The following is a 19,902-nucleotide window of genomic DNA, read 5'->3' as shown; positions in this document are numbered from 1 at the left end:
TATTATTATTAAAAGAATTACCTTAAAAAAATATATAAATATGAAAAATAAAACGAATTAAAATTTTATATTTAGAATCAAAATAAAAATCAAACGAAATGGAAGTAATATTGATTATTATGATAAAACAGTATGATGGCCGGTAATAAAATTTTAAACAAACCAAACCAGGCACTTGAGTTTTGAATTGCGACAATAATACTACAAATTTATTTCCTACATTATTAAGGGAAAGTTTAACCAAAAATTTGTTACAAGATCCCATGCCGCTCGATCATCACTGACATTTTCACCGTTAACGTGTGGGCTAATGCCATGGGAATGGGGGAGTTCCTCTGAATTCTTTCTCTCTTTCTTTTTTTTTTTTTTGGGTGAGGAGTTTCCCTGAATTCTAACGGAAAGCGGGGAAAAGGAAAAACAAGATAGCAAAAAAAAAAAAAAAACTAAGCACCCCATGCGAGTGTTACCTCACGCACCCCCTCCAAACTCCATTTCCTCTCTCTTTTCGTTCCTTTTCACTCCGCATGCTGCGAGCAGCTAAAGGGGGACGCCGGAAGTTTTCGTCTAGGGTTTGCCCTAATCCGGATATTCTCACACGGTCTTAATTGAGCAAAGTAGCGAGATGGGTGTGAATTCTCTGCCATCGGAGTCGAGCAACGATCTCGATGAGCAGATCTCGCAGCTAATGGAGTGCAAGCCGCTTTCAGAGCAGCAGGTTTGATTTATTTCACATGAATGGTTAGGATCTGCTTATTTCTGTAGAAGCGTATCAGTTAGATGTGGAATCAACACCGAATAGTTTTAGCGCCGTGTCGTGGCGAATTCGAATGTCGTGAATGCAAAGTTGGAAGACATTTGAATTTATGATTGGTTTGTTCATAGGAAGACAGAAATTCGATGAGTATTAGATTGACTTGGCGAGGAAAAAAAATCATAGACAATGCTATTTGTTTGCAGAATTGGATTTTTACCTTTAAGGATCACGTTAGATTTCGCTCGGAGAACTTAAGTACCCTCCCGTGTCAGGAACTTGAGGGATTTTCGTCATACGCCGAATCTTAGTGTCTGGGGTGTAATCAGTTGTCCATAACTCATATAGGGCGAGACAATCGCCTAAAATTACTGGACTGTTTTGCATTTGCTATTTTGATATTTCACATGGTCAGATCGTTGGATATTCCTTATTTTTAGACCTTCTGACGGCAGAAATTAGAACTATCCTGAAGTTATGAACTATATTGCTGGCGTCCCAAGGTATCTGGCAAGATAGAGTAGTTTCTTTCAGACTATCTTATGGTGTGGCTGTCGGGGTTTTCTCACGAGGTCTTTACTTTGTTGATATATCGGTGGAGCAGATATAAGCTTTGGGTTTTGATTCTTTGTGTTGAAGTGCTACACTATTGTAGTTGTCGAACGTCAAAGATTGATCATTGATCATATGCTTAGGAAGGGGTGCTTAGCGCATGGTGCGCATGCTTCTTTGTTGATTGCCTTTAGTTTTCAAATGGGCATTTCTTCCTCTATGACTTTTGTATCGGCGGCGATGCTTCATTTATTTCTACCCATCACAGAGTTCATTTCACAAAGTTCTTTCTCGAGACTGACTTAGATAAGAGAATGACTGCATTTTTTTTTTTACTTCTTGAGTGATCAATGTTGGAAAACATCAAAAGGGTTTGTAATTTTATATTGATTTCCTTGTTTATTTAAAGTTTTCATGCTCAATTTATTGACATTATTGATTGTTATTGCTGGTGTTCTGTAAATTTAAACTGATGATATTGTTTTCTGATTCGCCTTCAGGTTAGAGTTTTATGCGAGAAGGCAAAGGAGATTTTGATGGATGAAAGTAATGTCCAGGTGCTATTCTTTATTCACGCCTTTTAACTTGTACCTCGCAGTGATAATTTTCCTGTTTCTTAAGTCATTGATTTCACTTCGTAACTATTCCTTCCTTTAATCTTTCACTTAGTCAGAAATGAACTAACTATACTTTTTTATTTGTTTTAATATTTGGGTCCATTGCTCTTGCGCCAGTTCCTTTAAATGCTTGTTGCTCTGGGAATGGCACCTGTTTTGTGGGAGGAAGAAATAATTCTTTTGAGCTTTCTTTTCTATATGCTTAAATTTATTGTGCCGCCCATCCTTGTAAATGTCAATCACATTACGTATAACCAAGGGAACTTTAATTTTCAGAGTCTCTATGCCGGAGAAAGAATTAATTTTTTTTAATCTCCTGTATCGCAGCCTGTGAAAAGTCCTGTGACAATCTGTGGTGATATTCATGGACAGTTTCATGATCTAGCTGAGCTATTTCGAATTGGAGGAAAGGTATCATTTATGACTATGACTTTCTTTTGGCATTCAAATCTTTTGTTTCAGCTGAGGGGAATGATGTAATATAAGTAATAAATTGAGACCTGCCAATGGATAAGATTTTGAAAATTGAAGCGCCTGAGTTTTTCAGAAGTGGATTCCTTGAAGGGCACTATTCATTGAATTCAATGGGCCCTTTCATTATTATTCTAAAGTTCATTTACCATTTTTCTATTCAAAATAATTTTTATGATCTGTTATAGCATATTTGTTTGATTATGGGTTGTGTATTTTGCTAGTGATTTAGTGAAAATTCCTTTATCAGGTCGTGATTTGAAATCTAAGAATACCTTCTTTTTTTTTTTTTTTGGGTACAGTGTCCAGATACAAACTACTTGTTTATGGGAGATTATGTGGACCGAGGTTATTATTCAGTGGAAACTGTAACAGTAAGTGTCTTGAAGACCAATTTATCTGATTTTTTTTTTTTAAATTATTCTGCAGTATCATTTCATTTTCCTCCTCCCTTTTTCATGCATTTTGGAAGTTCATGGTTGAGGTTGAGTGAACTCAGCCAGAAAGTTTTTCTCAAGCCGAGTCTTTTAAGCGTGGCTGAGCATCATTTAAGTTGTCTTCTAGCACATGACTGGGTTTTAAGCGAGGGTGATCATTATCTTTCATTGCAAATTTGCAATTGTATTTCTGTCAAGTTTTTGAGCATTGACCTCTCAACTTGTGGATCCTTGGTAAGGTACATGCCAAGATTTTTAGTCTTTGTCAAGCATTTTAGGCAGCTAAGCAGAACATCAATAGATATGTATAAAGTTTGATGCATGCTTGAGGTGCTAATTAGTTATTCTATGCAGCTCCTTGTGGCTTTGAAAGTGCGGTATCCTCAACGGATTACTATTCTTCGAGGAAACCATGAAAGTCGTCAGGTATGTGCCCCCTCCCCCCTTCTTTCATTGAAATTTGTACAGGGGGTGCTTGAAATGGCTTGTCTTGGAAATTTTCTAGTCGTATAACAAATTTAGTTGTCTAGCATTTTGGTTTTGATTTGCAAACTTGCGCATGATTATTAACCTGAGTAGTGCTTTATCATTTTTCCCTTTTGCAGATTACTCAGGTTTATGGATTTTATGATGAATGCCTAAGAAAGTGAGTTTTCAACACCTTCATTTAGTGGTCCTGGGGAAAAACAGGAGATGCTTTTGTCTTGGGAAGATTTTATGTTTATAATTCTATGATTGTATCAATTGAGTTTCTCGTTGTTAATTAAGAACTACCAATATACAAATGTACCATTATTACTGTTATTATGATAGTGTCGCAATTTTTTTTTTTTGGGTCATGTAAACTTTCTTTTGGATATATTATCAACAATAGGATGCTTAAAAACTCTTCTTTTCCCCTAACACGTATTTCTAGCATTTTGCCATTAGATTGTTGCCAGCAAATTTTTTTTTTTTTTTTGGGTTAAGAATTTGGGAGTCTTGTTTTCGATATTCAATATTGATGCATATCTCACAGGACATTTTGATATATGGTTTCATAACGAGTGATGCTGTTGAAGTTGTGTGATTAACACAATAAAGTGGTATGCCTTTTTGTCATGGTTAAAATAATCGAAGCATAGAAGTGTATACATCATGTTATTATTATTGATCTGAAGTGAAGCATAATGGGAGAAAACAAATGTTTATTTTATGCTTGGCTCCAATATCCTTGATTCAACACCAAGACAGGTTGATAGCCTCAGGATGCCTGTACAGTTGGGATACAAAAAGATCTTGCGATTATAAACTATTTTTCCTGTCAAAAGGAGTACTATTTTATTGGGGTCGGGTGTCTAGGATCCATGGCATGTGATCCTGGTCAATCAAACTTAGAAATTGAACTGAATAATAATGTACTTAGACGCTAAGCAGAGTAGCAAACTTCTTTGTGTTTACAAGCTTTGGATATGGGATTTATGCAATTCTTATCATGTGCTTGCACCAATAGTGTTAGCAATTGATCTGCAGCCTTGTGTTTTGAAGTACATGATCTCTGAGCGTCAAATTGGGCACTTCTTTCTTGTGAGGATGGACGGTCTGTGGACTTAGTGTGCAGGCTAAAATGGATCTAGAGATAGATTTCATCATCTGATAGCGTTGCTAGTAGTCAGATTTGAGATAGTTTTGGCTTTTAAAACGGTGACAGAGGCACTTGGTATAATTTGTCACTTATCGACATGTGTGGGTTGATAATGTCATATGTACTGGAATCTAGGTTCTGATACAACTTGATCTGCTGTACAGGCTTTGATCCTTTTGGTAGTTCCTGTTGCATGAGTGGTTTAATTAGAATAAGATGTTCCTCTTTGCTTGTCAAATTGCTTCTAAGCAATCTAATTTCATGTCTCCTCTTTCAAGTCCATGATAGTTCTTTCCATTGTTTATTTGCAGATATGGTAAAGCCATTGTTTGGAAGATCTTTACGGACCTTTTTGATTACTTTCCATTGACTGCATTGGTTAGTAGAAACTTTTGCCATTTGTGCATTCCCATTTTAATCTTTAGTGGCCACAAGGACAGCAAAAAATGTGAGGATTAACTGTAGAAACTTACGGCATGTTTGGTAGGAGGGAAAGAGTTTTTAGAAAGGGATACGTTAGAAAGCCCATTTCCATCAAACATGGGAAGGAACCTTCCCTCAGGATAGCTGAGGAAATGCCATTTTCCTTGTGAACCTGAGTATGGAGGATGAAAAACCCTGTTTGTTATAGTTAAAAACTGATTATCTCTCTTTTTGTATACAAGGATATTTGTGCCCTCTTTTTCAAATATTGTTTTTAATCATACCAAACATACGAATTGATCCTATGGAAAGCCTATTTTCCTTTATAATTTCCATTCTTGTTTGCTGAAAACTGCTATTTTATCGGATGTGACCTTAGAGAAAGATGATTCTGAATTCTTACTTAAATCCAAGGTAAGGGATCATGGCAACAAGAGTGCCACTAGAACTAGAATCCCATAAAATCAGCAAAGAGATGGTAGTAAATAGATTACATTGAAATAGGCAAAAAGAAAACTAGCAAGAAAAAAAATCAGTGATTATTGGTGCAAGTAAGGTTCTTTGCCTTATCATGACTCAGGTCCAGGTTTTCAATTTGTTGGTGCACAGCTTCCTTCTCTTCACCATAATAACTGTATAGAAATGTTAGTTCCAGTTTTTATTCGCTTTTTTATTTAAAGTCATTTCAACTTCTAACTTAATTTGGTCCCAACAGGTTGAATCGGAAATATTTTGTTTACATGGTGGACTGTCGCCATCAATTGAAACCCTTGATAATATAAGGAACTTTGATCGTGTTCAAGAGGTCCCTCATGAAGGGCCCATGTGCGATCTTTTATGGTCTGACCCTGATGACAGATGTGGCTGGGGGATTTCTCCTCGTGGTGCTGGATATACCTTTGGCCAGGTAGCCATAAATTTAACAGTCGATTCTCTACATTTATGACGTTTTTGAAGCATTGAGAGTGATTATTGTCTTGGTTTTTATTTTGAATTCATACTCTTTGTTCCAGGATATATCTGAGCAATTCAATCACACAAACAGTCTCAAGTTGATTGCTAGAGCTCACCAGCTAGTGATGGATGGATTTAATTGGGCTCATGTAATTGTCATTTTTTGGGAATTGTTTCCTCTTTGGCTTTGCTTCATTTTTTTGGGGGAACAAAAAGAATAAGGAGGTCGTTTAAAGCTAATGTCCATTGTTTGGCCGAAACAGGAACAAAAGGTGGTTACCATATTTAGTGCACCTAACTACTGTTATAGATGTGGGAACATGGCTTCCATTTTGGAGGTTGATGATTGCAAGAGCCACACATTTATCCAGGTCTTTCTTGTTCAACTCTCCTTGTTCTACTTGATATGAACCTGATTGAGTGGACGCATAAATTTGTGTGTATGTTGCAGTTTGAACCGGCTCCTAGGAGAGGTGAACCGGATGTCACCCGTAGGACGCCTGATTACTTCCTATAATGTGGCCGCTGGATGACGCACTGGTATTACTACTTACTGCACTAATTTCAGGTAGTGTACCGTAGTAGTGCATTCTCGTTCCTGATATTGCTGCATGCATTTAAATCCATGGATGTACGCTTTCCATGCTTTTGTCGGTGCTCCGGAAGTCGGCTTTGATGTATCATAGGTAGGTAATATTCCCCTGATTTGTTACGCCCGAGAATTTGCTGGAGGCTCTTTGGGAGAAGTTGCCTAGATGACGCGCAAGTCAAAAAATGTATAATTCCACCAAAATGTGGATATTTTTAATTTTCCCGTCTTTCTTCCTTCTCTACTCCCCCGTCTTCATTCCCCGGGTTCTCAGGCCCTTTAAAGCTGTGACTGGGATTTTTCCATCTTGTGCAAGTTTTTGCCATGTTCTTATTAATTTTTATTTTTAGAAAAAAGTGCACGATGTTAATGATAAGTTTTGTTCTTACTATATCACGGTCCAACCATTATACCTTTTCCTCATGAGTGAGCTTTTCTCTAGTGCTTTATTTTCTTCATATGATAACTCGTGTAATCTCGTCAACAATTGGTCGATCAACTTTTGAGTGAATGTAGGGATTGCTGGAGTGTTTATTCTGAACAATTTGCCCTTGGTCTGCATTCTATCGTCCCCCATTTTACGTACATATGCGTCTAGCCACACGGGCTTGTGATAGCCCTTCCGAATTCTGATGCACTTGTTTCAACCTTGACTGATACCGATCACCAATGCCTATTATTTTTAGCTGCATGAGTGGATTTCATTGCTCATCATCAATGAACATCAATCTGGACTGTTCGGATTAAAATTGGACTTGTTATATTTTCAAAATTAGTTTTAATGGATGCATAACTTAAAATTATAAATTAAAAATTTTAAATCAAGCTTTCAGAATGGATGTAGATGGTTTGGACCAAAGCGGAAAAATGTTCGTTTTTTAATGGATTGGGGGTAATAAGCGCGCAAGCTTTAGTGTTTATTTTATGGTCCCTTTTTATTCTTTTTGGGTGAGCATAGTCGGCTTAATAATTCCCTCTCTCCAATAGTTGAATCGGTTATGTCTTTAATGACATCAAAAGATGCAGATAGAAGAAAAATTAAATGAGACTGCAAATGCTAAATGGAAAAAATCTGAAACTTCGATGACAATGTCTTGGGGACCTAAAGGAAGATAGATACAGCTGAATCTGTCTGGGTTGCCACAAAAGCTTCATTATTAACGTGATCAAAATTGGATGAGCAGTCGCTATACAAAAATTTCATTTACATGTAGGTTTACAAACCTGATAATGGTACATGCTAACCAAAACATCAACATCACAAGCTCAAATATTGAAAAAGTGAAGGGACAAGATCAACCACAGACCACGCAAGACCTGCATACTGAAGAAATCTAATTCCTGTATCTACATCAAATGCCCCGTGCTGGGAAAGAAGCCTGTGCAAATGACCTCCATGTTTGAGCTTATCATCCGTTCTTCCATTGAATGATCCTTTCAAGGAGGGTATATAGCTTGTAGATTTTATTGGGATGCCCAAAGTATTTGATACCACAGGTAGAGTCCATTTTGCAAGCGTCTTGCTACAGAATTTCACAATCAGAATTGTGGGAATTCCCAAAAGCAGTCTCCCCACAAATATAGGTAGTGTGATTTCTGAAGAGAACAGACGAGGAATGGAGTCGTGGTGAAACTGATGGTATGTTTGTTGTATTCCGGCGACCTGGAGAACACGACCACTTCATTAATTATAGTACATGCAGAAATAAAACAAAACCTGCGGCATTCTTGTTCTTGATAAGGAATTAAGGATGTTAAATTGTGTTCTAAATTAACAACTGGACTGCATACTCAGCATAGTGAATGCGGAAAATCCTGCTTGAAAAGCAGATTTCAGACAAATACCACGCCTGATGATGGTAAACAACTAATCTACATCAATTTTGAAAACAATGCCATCAGGTGGGTAATCATGACACTTTGGTTGTTATCGCTAAGTAACTCTACTGCCATATCTTCCAGACAATCATCCATTTGTTCGAAGGAAAAGAAATCATCGACATTTGGCAAAAATTACAAAGTGGAGAAGTGATTAAAACATCCATTGGATGCGTCATGCGTCCCAACCTTTCATTCTTAAATTTCCATTGCTTACAAGCAGTTGGATCACCAATTTTGCTAATCTCAATCTGGTCCTAGAATGTTGGCGTTAGACTTTCAATTATAGTTTGCAAAACCATTGAATTTCCATTTTCAAAGGCCTTTGACCTCAGCTAGTTTTTCATTTTCCCTTTTTACCATTCAACCCAACCTCAGATAACAGATATAACAAGTATTGGCATGATGCCTTTCCCAATTTTCAAATGGAAGGTTCCGATCTCTATATATAGATTAACCCACAACAAGTTATAAAGCACTCAGAATACTTCAAAGTCAAAACCCATACATCTCCCCATCTACCTCAGAATAAGGACTCTTTGGAAATAACAGCACACTCCAACTCTGAGCTTGAATACTAGTAAATCTTCCATGTAAGCACCCATCAATCTTTACTGCAGTTCTAAGTGATGCCTAAAGAGTCCTATTTGAGTAATAAAAATGGATAATAATAGAAAAGACACTGATTCAAAGAACTGAAATGGAGAAGAGCTCTAATAGAGAGTGTTTTTAATCATGGAATGGAGGAATGCCAAAATCTTGGTGAGAACTGCAATACTAAATTACCAGTACATTTGAATATTTGATCTTGATCCTTAAGCTATTGAGCAATGAATCGCATGCAGCGCGCTTAATATCATTCAGTACTGCCTTATGCCAATGATTGCTATATCGTCAGTTGGAAGCTGTCTAACCAGCATTCCCGTCTAAATCAATGACGCCACCACGTATGACTAGTCAGAAATAATTCCGGGACATGACAAAGTTAAATTCATTTCCAGAGACCCAACACACAGAAGTAGATTGTGCAAGTCATTGTTCTAAGCAAGCAAGTTGATATAGCCATTTTGGTATTGTGTATAGAAAAAGAATGATTTTTCGCAACTTGATAAAACAGAACAGTTGATCAAAATGAAGAAGAATCTCCTCAAGATTCACTCATATAAAGACCTCATAAAGAGCGAAGATAAAATTATAATATAATCTTTACTTATCCACGTTTTGGCAAAAGAGAAATGGAAAAAAAAAAAATCTTTAGATGATTTTAAAGGTTTAAAACTTCTTACAATTCCCAATGCAACACCATTGAAAGCTGTGTGATACTCAAAACTTGGAGTATGAAGTTCAGGAGTTGGATAAGCAAAGAGCAAGAGGAAGCTCAGGGCAGCCCAAAAAGATGCAACTGCAACAGATACAGACTATTATGAGGCACATGATATGAAAGCTTGCTGCGCTTACCCCACATCAAAAGAAATTCTATGCAGAATATCAAATGTTTTGCATCCTGTAAAAGAAAATGTTTAATGAAAAAAGAGGAGCCTCACAATCGTCACAAGTTTATGAACATTCTACTCGTAACTAGTTTTTCTGTTCTGATCATTACAATTGTGTTGCAATTTCTAAAAGCTGACTTCCAGTATGTGCTGTTAATACTCTACAATTTTTTTTTTTTTAAAAAAACTTTATGATGAATATATTAATTAGAAGTAGAGATACCATTTTGTCCTGAGACCACAAAACTGTCTACGCATTCATCAACTGCAAACCAAAATACAAGGATCCCGAGTCCTATGAGAAGACCGCCAAGGACATCAACCAAACTGTGCATGCCAAGATATATTCTTCCTACAAAGGTGAACAAAAACAGATCACAGTATTGACGTGTAACAAGGTAACAATAAGAAAGATTTCTAATAATCTCACGTAACAAAAACTTACCCAAACCAATAAGAGCCACAAGCAAGCAGGCAAGAGCAACTCCAAGAATATTGATATAGGCGCCTTGAATTTGAGCTTGGGTCAGGACATAGTGCAGAAGGTAACTGGATCCATTACAAAGAGAAACATCAATTAATGACAAAAGTGAGGAATAAAAAGCAAGGTTCTAATTTGCTCATAGGATAACCTGAACCTTGTCCAAAATATACACGCCTTCAAATTAACAATATGTTCACAGGCATTAAGTACTTGAACTGATGATAGAACAGCTAAAATATTCTGTGAGAAATACATAATCAATTCTTTAGTGTTATCATGTTTTTTTCTCTTCAGTCAATCTGAACAAAAGATTGCCAAAAGATTAGCCTTTCTTTGAAAACAAAATGAGGAGCCACAGAAGCAGGGAAATAAAGTATTAACATTTACTGTGTCAATGTACTTGCGTTGTGCGCGCAGGCATCTGTCTGTCTGTGACCATTTGCCAACTCTTTGTTAGAAAAGTTTGGTCTATGTGACTTGACTGGTAAGGTATGCAATCTGCTACGCATTCAGACTCTTTGAATACATGCCTAATACATCAACAGCCTCTTGTGACAACGCTAACAACCTTATACAATTACACAGCGCTGCTCCTTAAGACACACCTCATAATATCTTATTCCCTTTTGGTCACCAATATCGCCAAATTTGCCCTTGCCCAAGTAGGATAACTTAGTAATTAAAGAGAAGTTGAAAGAATTGTAAATACCCGGATAGACAGACTGTGTTAAGAGTGTGAGAAGAAGGCAATCCATATTCCAATGAATTCTCTTCTTCATCTTTTGTAGCTGTCACTCTCAGAACAGGAGGAGAAGTAGGTCTTGGAGCAGATACCACATCCTATTGAACGACAAACAGCTCAGGTAATCATCTTACATGTTAATAGCAAATGCGATTTTCAGGAGCACATGAAAAGATAAGTCCAATTTAAGTACTTACCTTTATGCAATTACCTATATAGTCACAGAACGCCATCAACAAGGTCATCTGCCTCGCCAATTTGGCATGCCCACTCTATATAGATGCAAAAAAAGTGAACTTTTCAACAAGACTATAACATATAGAAAAATTCTCAATAATTCGTGAATTTAACAAACTCATGTACAGAGGGAAGAATCACATACCCAGAATAATAGAGGAAGAAAAGCAGTGTAAAAGGGCACTGAAACAACACAAGATAAGCCGGAGAAAAGAGCATCCAGAAATCCAGACCTGTAACTCTGCAGAAACCCACCAAACAGCAGCCACAAAATTGACCCATAAAAGTCATAAAACAATCGAAAGAGCAAAAATCTGTATTTTTTATTTTTGTTTCGTTTTAAATCATAAATTGCTCGTTACCTGGATCCGGAGGACTACAGGAGTTCCAACCTCAACGTGGTGAGTCACCCAAGGTTGCAGAAAGATCTAAGCTTCCGAGTGACATCGAAGTATGAAGACGAGACGATCCACAACACTATTCCAGCCAGAGTTGTGCCCTGCCACATCGTCGCCCCCACCATTATTCTTCCTCTCTCTCTTCGTCGACTTTTGGGGAAAGAGAGACCTCAGAAAACAACGAGAGTAGCAGAAAACAATTGGCAAATTTAGAACTGCTGGCAGCCTGGCAGAACTCCGGGAAATTTTGGAAGAATAAAATCATAAAAGAACACTGCGGATTATTCAGTGCTAGTTTTCGTTTTTTTAATCGTTCTTAGTGCGGCTTGGTTTGAACCATGATTGATTTTTGTAATTGTTTGGACCCTGGACCTCGGACCTCGGACCTCGGATTCTTTGGTTTCGGCTGGCCGAGAGCATTGCCAGCCCAGGACACCAACTTTGAACGCGTAGCGGTTTCTCGGGGCAAAGGGTGGGAAATTTCCTGCCTCCTGTCCGCTTCTGTTTTCAGTTTTGCGAAAGCATGTTCTAGAAGGTAGAAAACGACGAAGGAAAATGACCGTACCAAATTAAGATGTGAATTTAATCGTGTTATGTTAAATTTCAGAATATCAGTTGAAATTTTGAAATATTAATATCAAATTACTTAATGATTTTTAATTTTTTGAGGAAAATATTGGTATCAAGTGGTAATAAATATTTTACTTTTTAAAAAATTTAAAGATGAGTATGAATTTTCAAAATATGAAATAATCAGTGTCAGAAAATTACTTAGGGCCTGTTTGGCCAACCTCATGGTTTTGAAACTTAATCATATGATTTTAGTTCTAAACTTGCCAAATAAGAGAAGAAATTGACAAACCATGGTTTTAGATTAAAACCATGGTTTGGAGCTTAAAACCATGGTTTCAGAAGAAGTGAATTCATTCTACTTTTAACTTAAATTGGAAAGTATGATTGTATCTGTTAGAGTAGATCTCAATAATAATATAACTTTAACATCCCTCAATTATTTTTTTATAAACATATTTAATCTCATTTTTATAAATATATATACGTATTAATTATTTATTAATATATTATCTTATGTATTATTAATTATGTTGATAAAAAATATATTATTAATAATTTTATTCCGTCAGATTATTTTATCATATTGACTTGTGCTTTTTTTAGTAATTTGTATATATAAAAATACTTCTGATAATAACTATCCAAACACTCTCATTTCTCATAATCACTTCTTCACAAAATCTATTCTTTCTAGAAGCTATTCTCCAAATCATAGTTTGGTTTTATCCAAACACCCCCTTAATAACTTTTAGCTTCTCACTGAAATTAAATTATCTTCTGGTTCCAAATTGTCACTTACAGGATAGTTCCCCCACCACCCCTCAAAAAAAGGAAAGAAAGCAACGGTTCAGGTTAATCATTTGTACCCACACGAAATATTTTTTTTTAAAAAAAAAGTTCTAATAACAAGTCTTATAAAATTGCGACTTATTTTTTAAAATAGCTTGCCACTTAAATACTTAACTCTTCTAGTCTGGTTAATTGTACAAGTAAAACCACATGGCTAATTTGTTCGCGCTGGTGAGCTCGATTTACAGGTCCCACCTTTGCATCTTGGACGAGTCTTCAATAGTGTGTGCATGGTGTGGTGAATTCCTAAATCCATCCACGTAAGGTTTACAAGGCTAATTCATGTGTATCACCCTCTTACTGCTGCCTTAACCAAAATGAAGAAAATTGTTTTCCATTTAAAATTTTACTCCGGATTTTTTTAAATATTCCTTTAGATAAAGTTAACTTCTTAAAATTTTGTTTTTCAAATAAAAATACTTAAGGTGCATTTGCTGTAGTGTTACCCATGAATGAAATTATTATTATTTGGTTAGAAATGAACATCATTCTATTTGTACTGGTTTTTTTGTGGAGTTTTTTCTTGTTGGGGCAGAAGATGAGATATTTATATTGAACACCATCAAAAACATTAAAGAGGGTAGGTTCATGCCATTATTAATTTATGAAGAGAGCACCCTTGACCCTTGTGACTAACAAAAAAAACCACACCCACACGCTATGGGAAGTGATTTAAAGAGACTAGTAAAATAATTTATTAAAATTAATATAATATCGTTGCTGACGTAACATCATAAAATGACTTGCACGAGCAAGCTACGAGTCACAAGGCAATAATATAAATTATATAATGATAATAAAATATATCGCTTCTTTTTTTTTTTTACTGTCACCAAACATGGCATAAATTTATTAAAAAAATCTCACAGTGCTGCTCACATCAGATTTGATCCTCCAAATGATGAAGAATTCAAAAGACTTCATTTCATTGCTTCTTACATCAGATTGGCTAAACCCCAAATTAATGCGACAAAACTGGGAAGGGAATCGTTGACACTTGTTTTAGTTTTATTATTTTTTTGTTTGGGGCTAAACGTGAGACGCTTTGTTTTATGGAGCGGAGTGATCTAGTAACTGGGGACGACCCGATCCATTTGGCGCCCTTCGACACGTGCTGCCCGTGGCCGTTGCCGGGCAGCCTCAGGGCGGTGCTTCGGATTCCAAATGATGCAGCTTTGAAAGCCCTCATCTTTTGATCATGTATTCGTGACATTATGTAGAGATGTTTTCACTTTGGGGGAGAAAAAAAAAACATGCATGATTTTTTGTTTTTGGCTAGAATAAGGCTAGAACAATGGAGTTCGTACATTTGAAAATATGGTTTACTTATTGTTAATATTAATAAAGATCTAATTTTACAAGGCATGTTCATGATTTGCAATAGAACTATTTGACTGTGATTTTTTTTCTCAACCAATTTAATTTAAAATTATTTAGATAAAAACCAAACCATAATTTTACAATATACAAAATTAAAAAAGTAGGTGTTCCCCACAGCTAGAGCCGGGAATCAGGGCCGGCCCTTAGGGTTGGCGGGCTTAAAAGGACCGGCCCTTCAGGGCTGATGAAATTTAAAAATACCCCAATTTGCTAGGCCCGGCCCTTAAACTACAGGGCCAGGGCCAGCCGCGGGCTTTTGGCCCGTTTAAGAAAAAAATACTATTTTTTTATTTATCATATTTTTTTAAAAATATAAAAATAAACCAATGAAATTATTAATAAAAGACATAAATATGAATAAAATTAAGTCACAAATATAAAATATATCATATATAAATATTCATCAACATCTAAGAACATTTAAAACATTCATTAACAAGATAACAACATCTAAAAGTTTTATCTATAATGCAATTGTGCAATAAATAAAACACTATCATTAATCTTTTGAAACTTTATCATCACTATAATTAATTTTTTCTTCATAAGTATGCTTTTCTTTCGTAACAAAAATATCAAGTTTTTCTTCTTTATAAGAATTTTATTTTTAAATTTTACAATGTAACTATTATTTTACTTTAATGTAAGAAACATTGTTGTTGAAACTCATGAATTTCTAATTCAAATTATAGAATCACAAGTTATATAAGTATAAAAATATTCTATTATCAAATATATTATATAGTTTAAAAATATTAACCCATATAATATAAATCAAATCATTATTAAAGTCCAAATTAACCATTTTTTAAAAATTTAATTGGATAAATTATTGTCTAAAACTAAATTTAATTTTAAAATGATAATAATAACTAAATATTTGAAATATTATTAACAATGAAAAAAATTAATAACATTAATATTATATAAAAAAAATTAAAAAATTAAAAAATTAAAAAAGGGCTTAAAAGGGCTTAAAAGGGCCGGCCCACGGCCCTCCAGGATCGGCCGTTTTAAGCCCTCGGCCCTCCAGGACTTATTTCTCATTTTAAGAAAAAAATATCAAGCCCGGCCCTCATAATTTCAGGGCCTAAAAGGGCCGGCCCGACGGGCTCGGCCCGTTTTCCCGACTCTACCCAAAGCTAGAGCCGGAATCAGGGCCGGCCCTTCAGGGCTGGCGGGCTTAAAAGGGCCAGCCCTCCAGGGCTTGGAATTTTAAAAATATTTCAATTTGTTAGGCCCGGCCCTTAAGCTACAGGGCCAGGGCCGGCCCGCGGGCTTTTAGCCCGTTTAAGAAAAATACTATTTTTTATATTTATCATATTTTTTATAAAAATAAATCAATGAAATTATTAATAAAAGACATAAATATGAATAAAATTAAGTCACATATAAAAATCATCATATATAAATATTCATCAACATCTAAGAACATCTAAAACATTCATTAACAAGATAACAACATCTAAAAGTTTTATCTATAATGCAATTGTGCAATAAATAAACACTATTATTAATCTTTGAAACTTCATCATCACTATAATTAATTACTTTTTTAAGTACTTCATAAGTACTTTTTTTTCGTAACAAAAATATCAAGTTTTCTTCTTTATAAGAATTTTATTTTTAAATTTTGCAATCTAACTATTATTTACTTTAATGTGAGAAACATTGCTGTTGAAACTCATGAATTTCTAATTCAAATTATAGAATCACAAGTTATATAAGTATAAAAATATTCTATTATCAAATATATATAGTTTAAAAATATCAACGCATATAATATAAATCAATCATTATTAAAGTCCAAATTAACCCATTTTTAAAAATTTAATTGGATAAATTATTATCTAAAACTAAATTTACTTTTAAAATGATAATAATAACTAAATATTTGAAATATTATTAACAATGTAAAAAATTAATAACATTAATATTATATAAAAAAATTTAAAAAATAAAAAAATATAAAAGGACTTAAAAGGGCCGGCCCGTGGCCCTCCAGGGCCGGCCGTTTTAAGCCCTCGGCCCTCCAGGGCTTATGTTTCATTTTAAGAGAAAAAATATCAAGCCGACCCTCATAATTCAGGGCCTAAAAGGCCGGCCGACGGGCTTGACCCGTTTCCCGGCTCTACCCACAGCTCTTAAAAGGACGTGGGGGATGATTCTCCATGAATTACTCTTGCCGTGTTGGCGAGGTCTGTGGCGGGGTAGCCCTATTCTCCCTAATTTTTAATTAATATAAATTTAATGCGGAACCCTAGAAAGCGCGTTGCGTTTGTAGTCCAACGGTTAGGATAATTGCCTTCCAAGCAATAGACCCGGGTTCGACTCCCGGCAAACGCAGTTAAAGGAGCATACTTTTCATTTTTGGCATTTGCATTCTCTTTGAAGAGGAAGAAAATGGTTTCCACTTCACATTTCCACTGTACTTTGTAACCCACTTTCGTCCAAGATATTTTTAATGGCTTTCCACCTCAACATATTGCTGTCCAGGTAGAATCTTAAATGGGTTTTATTTTCTCTCTTTTTTGCCGGATAACGAGAAAGGATGGTATCAATTCTTCAATTATCCTGCGCAAAAAGGGGAAAAAAATATTGAGCTCAGAATAACGGAAAGTAACGACTTTCGAGAAGAAAAGGCCCCCCACTAATGCAATTAGTATAAGCAGCTAGCAAAAGGAGGCATAGAGCTCTCTGTTTCCGCTTTCGTAGAGCCTAATTCCCAGCCAACTGAGAGCACAACAGCTTATCTACATTTAAGTAGTATACAAAATCAGATATCTCGATATATATCAATAGCTGACGTCAACAATGTCCAGAATCAGTAACACAATTACAGAGCATTATATACTAAATAGTAGTAACAATTAGCAGACACCCATTTTTTTTCAAAGTTAGCACCACGCATGCACAATCAAGCAGCTTCCATCATCTGTGCAAGGGTGATCTCCAATCCAGATTCTCTTGAGGATAATCTCTCTGAAGTTCCTTAGGAGGTATGAAACAGTCAATGGATAGTCCCGCCACGTTGAATGCCACATCATCGATGTTCCATGTCTCTTCCAACCTTGTGATGGCAGGGCCTGCCTTCAGATTATCCCCAAACCGCGTAATGATCACCGTTGATTTCCCTGAGTGAGCAATCATCACGCCGTCCACCAACCTATAATCCTCAATTTTTGTAGACATTGTTGTCTCCCAATACGTGGGGTGTGCCCCAGGTGATTGAATCCTGGTCAGGTAAGAGTCCTCTAATACCACTAGAAGTCCACTTCTTTGGCTGAAGTAACCAAATATAACGTGCTTGATCATCTCTGCTGTGTTATCACTGCGATCGATGAGGTCCTTCTGATCAGCTGAGAGCTTCAACACGAAGCAATCTACGCCTGAGATCTTCTTTTCTCCCATGTACTGCGCAGCAGAGAATACAGCAGACACTGCCAGAGGGTCCAGTCCCTACAACGCACAATAATGTTGTCGTTTTCAGGATGGATGGCAAAAAAACAGTAACTGACATTGCTCTTGTCTGTTTGAAACAGCTAAGGTGCCATTTTAGATACTGATGAACTTACTGCACTGTTCTTTCATAGTTTCAGAGGGATCCTAAAGGGCCAGAACAAACATTTTTCCTCAAATGTAGGAGAACTTTCAGAGTATCATTTATGTGACTTTGTCAGTTGTTTGAGGAAGTGGCAAAAAAAAAAAAAAAAAACAAGGCAAGAAGATCATATTGAAGGAAAGTCTAAAATAATAAAGAAAAGGGAAACAGAGGAATGTGGGTAGATTGAACAAATAAAGGGAATTTAAAAGGGGAAACAAAGACCCATTACATGGGCCGGTGGCATATGTGTTATCCAAGCTTGGCATTAAAGAAAATTGACAAGAACAACCATCGACCCGCATTTATGAGTATTGAAAAACAGTTAAAGAATTTTCAGGAGGAGTCACATCATGTACATGTTTTTGTCCAAGACTTGACTGACCATTTATTATAATAATGTTAAATTCCCAGCTCCATTAACAATTTACAAGGGCTAGGTTTCTCTTTTAATATAAACTTCTAAAGACTGAATTGTTTCATAAAGCTAAGGTTTAGGTGTATAACACCACTATTTTCTGACAATAAGCTGGTGCGATACCGCATAGTTAAGGTCATTAAATATTAATAATTACATATATAGCTGTCTGGCACTACATAAGAACCCATATTAGATCCCAAATTATTAAAGCAAAGCATAAATACGCCACCAGCGTTTTTCGAGAAAATCGTTGGGATTGCAAGCTAAATTACGTAACATTTAAATGTTCACCCAACCCTGCTCTATCAAATGAAAAAAATTTGTATATATTAAAAATAACAGTAAAACCAGCAACATCCGGTTGGTCAGGAGGAAATTTTCAAACAAGGCATGATTGACGAACTTGCCTGAAGAGCACGACGAAGTGGTCGTACGCCACCTTTAGCGGCGTGCGCGCCGAGCCATGGGGTGTGGCGCCAAGCCACGGCGCCGTCACTACCAGCGACCACCTTGTGGCCACCCAGGACGAGCTCTATCTGCCATTTATCGGGAAGCATTTGCCCACATAACGAAGCACCCTCTTTCCGAAACTCCGGCGGCCCCTCCGCCGCCGGATCCAGGCTCATCCACCACACCATTGTCACCTTCCCTGTCGTAAAGATGTTTTTCACTCTCCCTTCTAACTCCGGCACCCCGTCGCCGCCGCGAAGTGTTGTATAATATACTGCGCTGAAGATGACACCTGTTTCACAGTTTAGAAGAATTAGTTAAAAGGATCGAATTTCACTCCCTTTTCCCTTTTTCCTCCTTTGCCTTTGTCTTAGTAGAAAGGAAGAATGATCAAAAGCTCAATTTTTATATCAAGAGATTTAATTAATAACACAATCGTTAAAGCAAATCAGACGCATCAGTCATTAGTGTGCCGTGCCATACTTTAAAGTTCCAGATAATAAAGTGGTCAAGAGAAAACCAACAACAGTCCAGCACTTTTTGCTATCTTAATCCAGTAACTACATCAAATAAAACACAGTAAAATTAGAGCTTCAACCACGTTTTCTAAACAAAGTAATGCATCTAAAACGATCAATGCCCTTACAAAACACCAATCAATAATTTATTCCGAGTTGTGGGCAAATTCTGCAGTCCAAACAGCATTACACCCCAAAAGTTTCTGCTTGAAAGAGAAAGTGTAGGATAAAATAAATAAGTGGAGTTAAGGGGCTTGCCTCATTGTGGGGTTCTTTGAGGAGGAGAGGAACAGGGAAGAGAGGGCAACCCAGAACACTTAGAAGAATTTTGAGGTCAGACTTCTTATTGAAGGCGAAGGCGAGAGAGAAAGGGGTCTTGATCCAGCTCCAGTTTCGCCATGCCTGAAGGCCTTTCCTTGAGCCGCCAGTGATTCCATCGTCGTCTTCATTAATAGGTTCC

The 19,902-nt window shown here is 36.4% G+C and overlaps 1 protein-coding gene, 1 non-coding gene and 2 pseudogenes across 2 annotated transcripts; 2 read left to right on the top strand and 2 right to left on the bottom strand.

Moving 5' to 3' along the window:
- The first annotated feature begins 461 nt into the window (after nucleotides 1–461).
- LOC114763223 (serine/threonine-protein phosphatase PP2A-4 catalytic subunit-like) lies at nucleotides 462–6,839 on the top strand. Its single transcript, XM_028952840.1, has 11 exons — nucleotides 462–715; nucleotides 1,804–1,860; nucleotides 2,248–2,331; nucleotides 2,694–2,765; nucleotides 3,183–3,254; nucleotides 3,434–3,474; nucleotides 4,764–4,830; nucleotides 5,591–5,782; nucleotides 5,889–5,978; nucleotides 6,093–6,200; nucleotides 6,281–6,839. Exons 1-11 carry the CDS (start codon nucleotides 623–625, stop codon nucleotides 6,344–6,346), a joined length of 942 nt encoding a protein of 313 aa, XP_028808673.1. The 5' UTR covers nucleotides 462–622; the 3' UTR covers nucleotides 6,347–6,839.
- An 830-nt stretch (nucleotides 6,840–7,669) lies between these two features.
- Nucleotides 7,670–12,012, bottom strand: LOC114763209 (lipid phosphate phosphatase delta-like; annotated as a pseudogene).
- A 4,714-nt stretch (nucleotides 12,013–16,726) lies between these two features.
- On the top strand, nucleotides 16,727–16,798 carry TRNAG-UCC (transfer RNA glycine (anticodon UCC)). The gene has a single exon. It is a non-coding gene; the product is annotated as a tRNA-Gly (tRNA).
- A 412-nt stretch (nucleotides 16,799–17,210) lies between these two features.
- LOC114763224 (uncharacterized) lies at nucleotides 17,211–19,857 on the bottom strand (annotated as a pseudogene).
- Nucleotides 19,858–19,902: the final 45 nt, after the last annotated feature.

Source organism: Neltuma alba, unplaced genomic scaffold, assembly GCF_004799145.2.
Source record: "Neltuma alba isolate B1F8T4 unplaced genomic scaffold, ASM479914v2 tig00011267_pilon, whole genome shotgun sequence".
In the NCBI taxonomy this organism is placed as follows: Eukaryota; Viridiplantae; Streptophyta; class Magnoliopsida; order Fabales; family Fabaceae; genus Neltuma; species Neltuma alba.
Note: the sequence above shows the minus strand (reverse complement) of the source record. Positions and strands in the feature narration are given on the sequence as shown.

What these genes read in the sequence shown, in the direction of transcription:
- LOC114763223 (XM_028952840.1), top strand. Translation starts at nt 623, where the DNA reads ATGGGTGTGAATTCTCTGCCATCGGAGTCGAGCAACGATCTCGATGAG. An exon ending in GAAACCATGAAAGTCGTCAG is followed by an intron (nt 3,255 to 3,433) that starts GTATGTGCCCCC and finishes TCCCTTTTGCAG; the next exon opens with ATTACTCAGGTTTATGGATT. An exon ending in TATGATGAATGCCTAAGAAA is followed by an intron (nt 3,475 to 4,763) that starts GTGAGTTTTCAA and finishes GTTTATTTGCAG; the next exon opens with ATATGGTAAAGCCATTGTTT.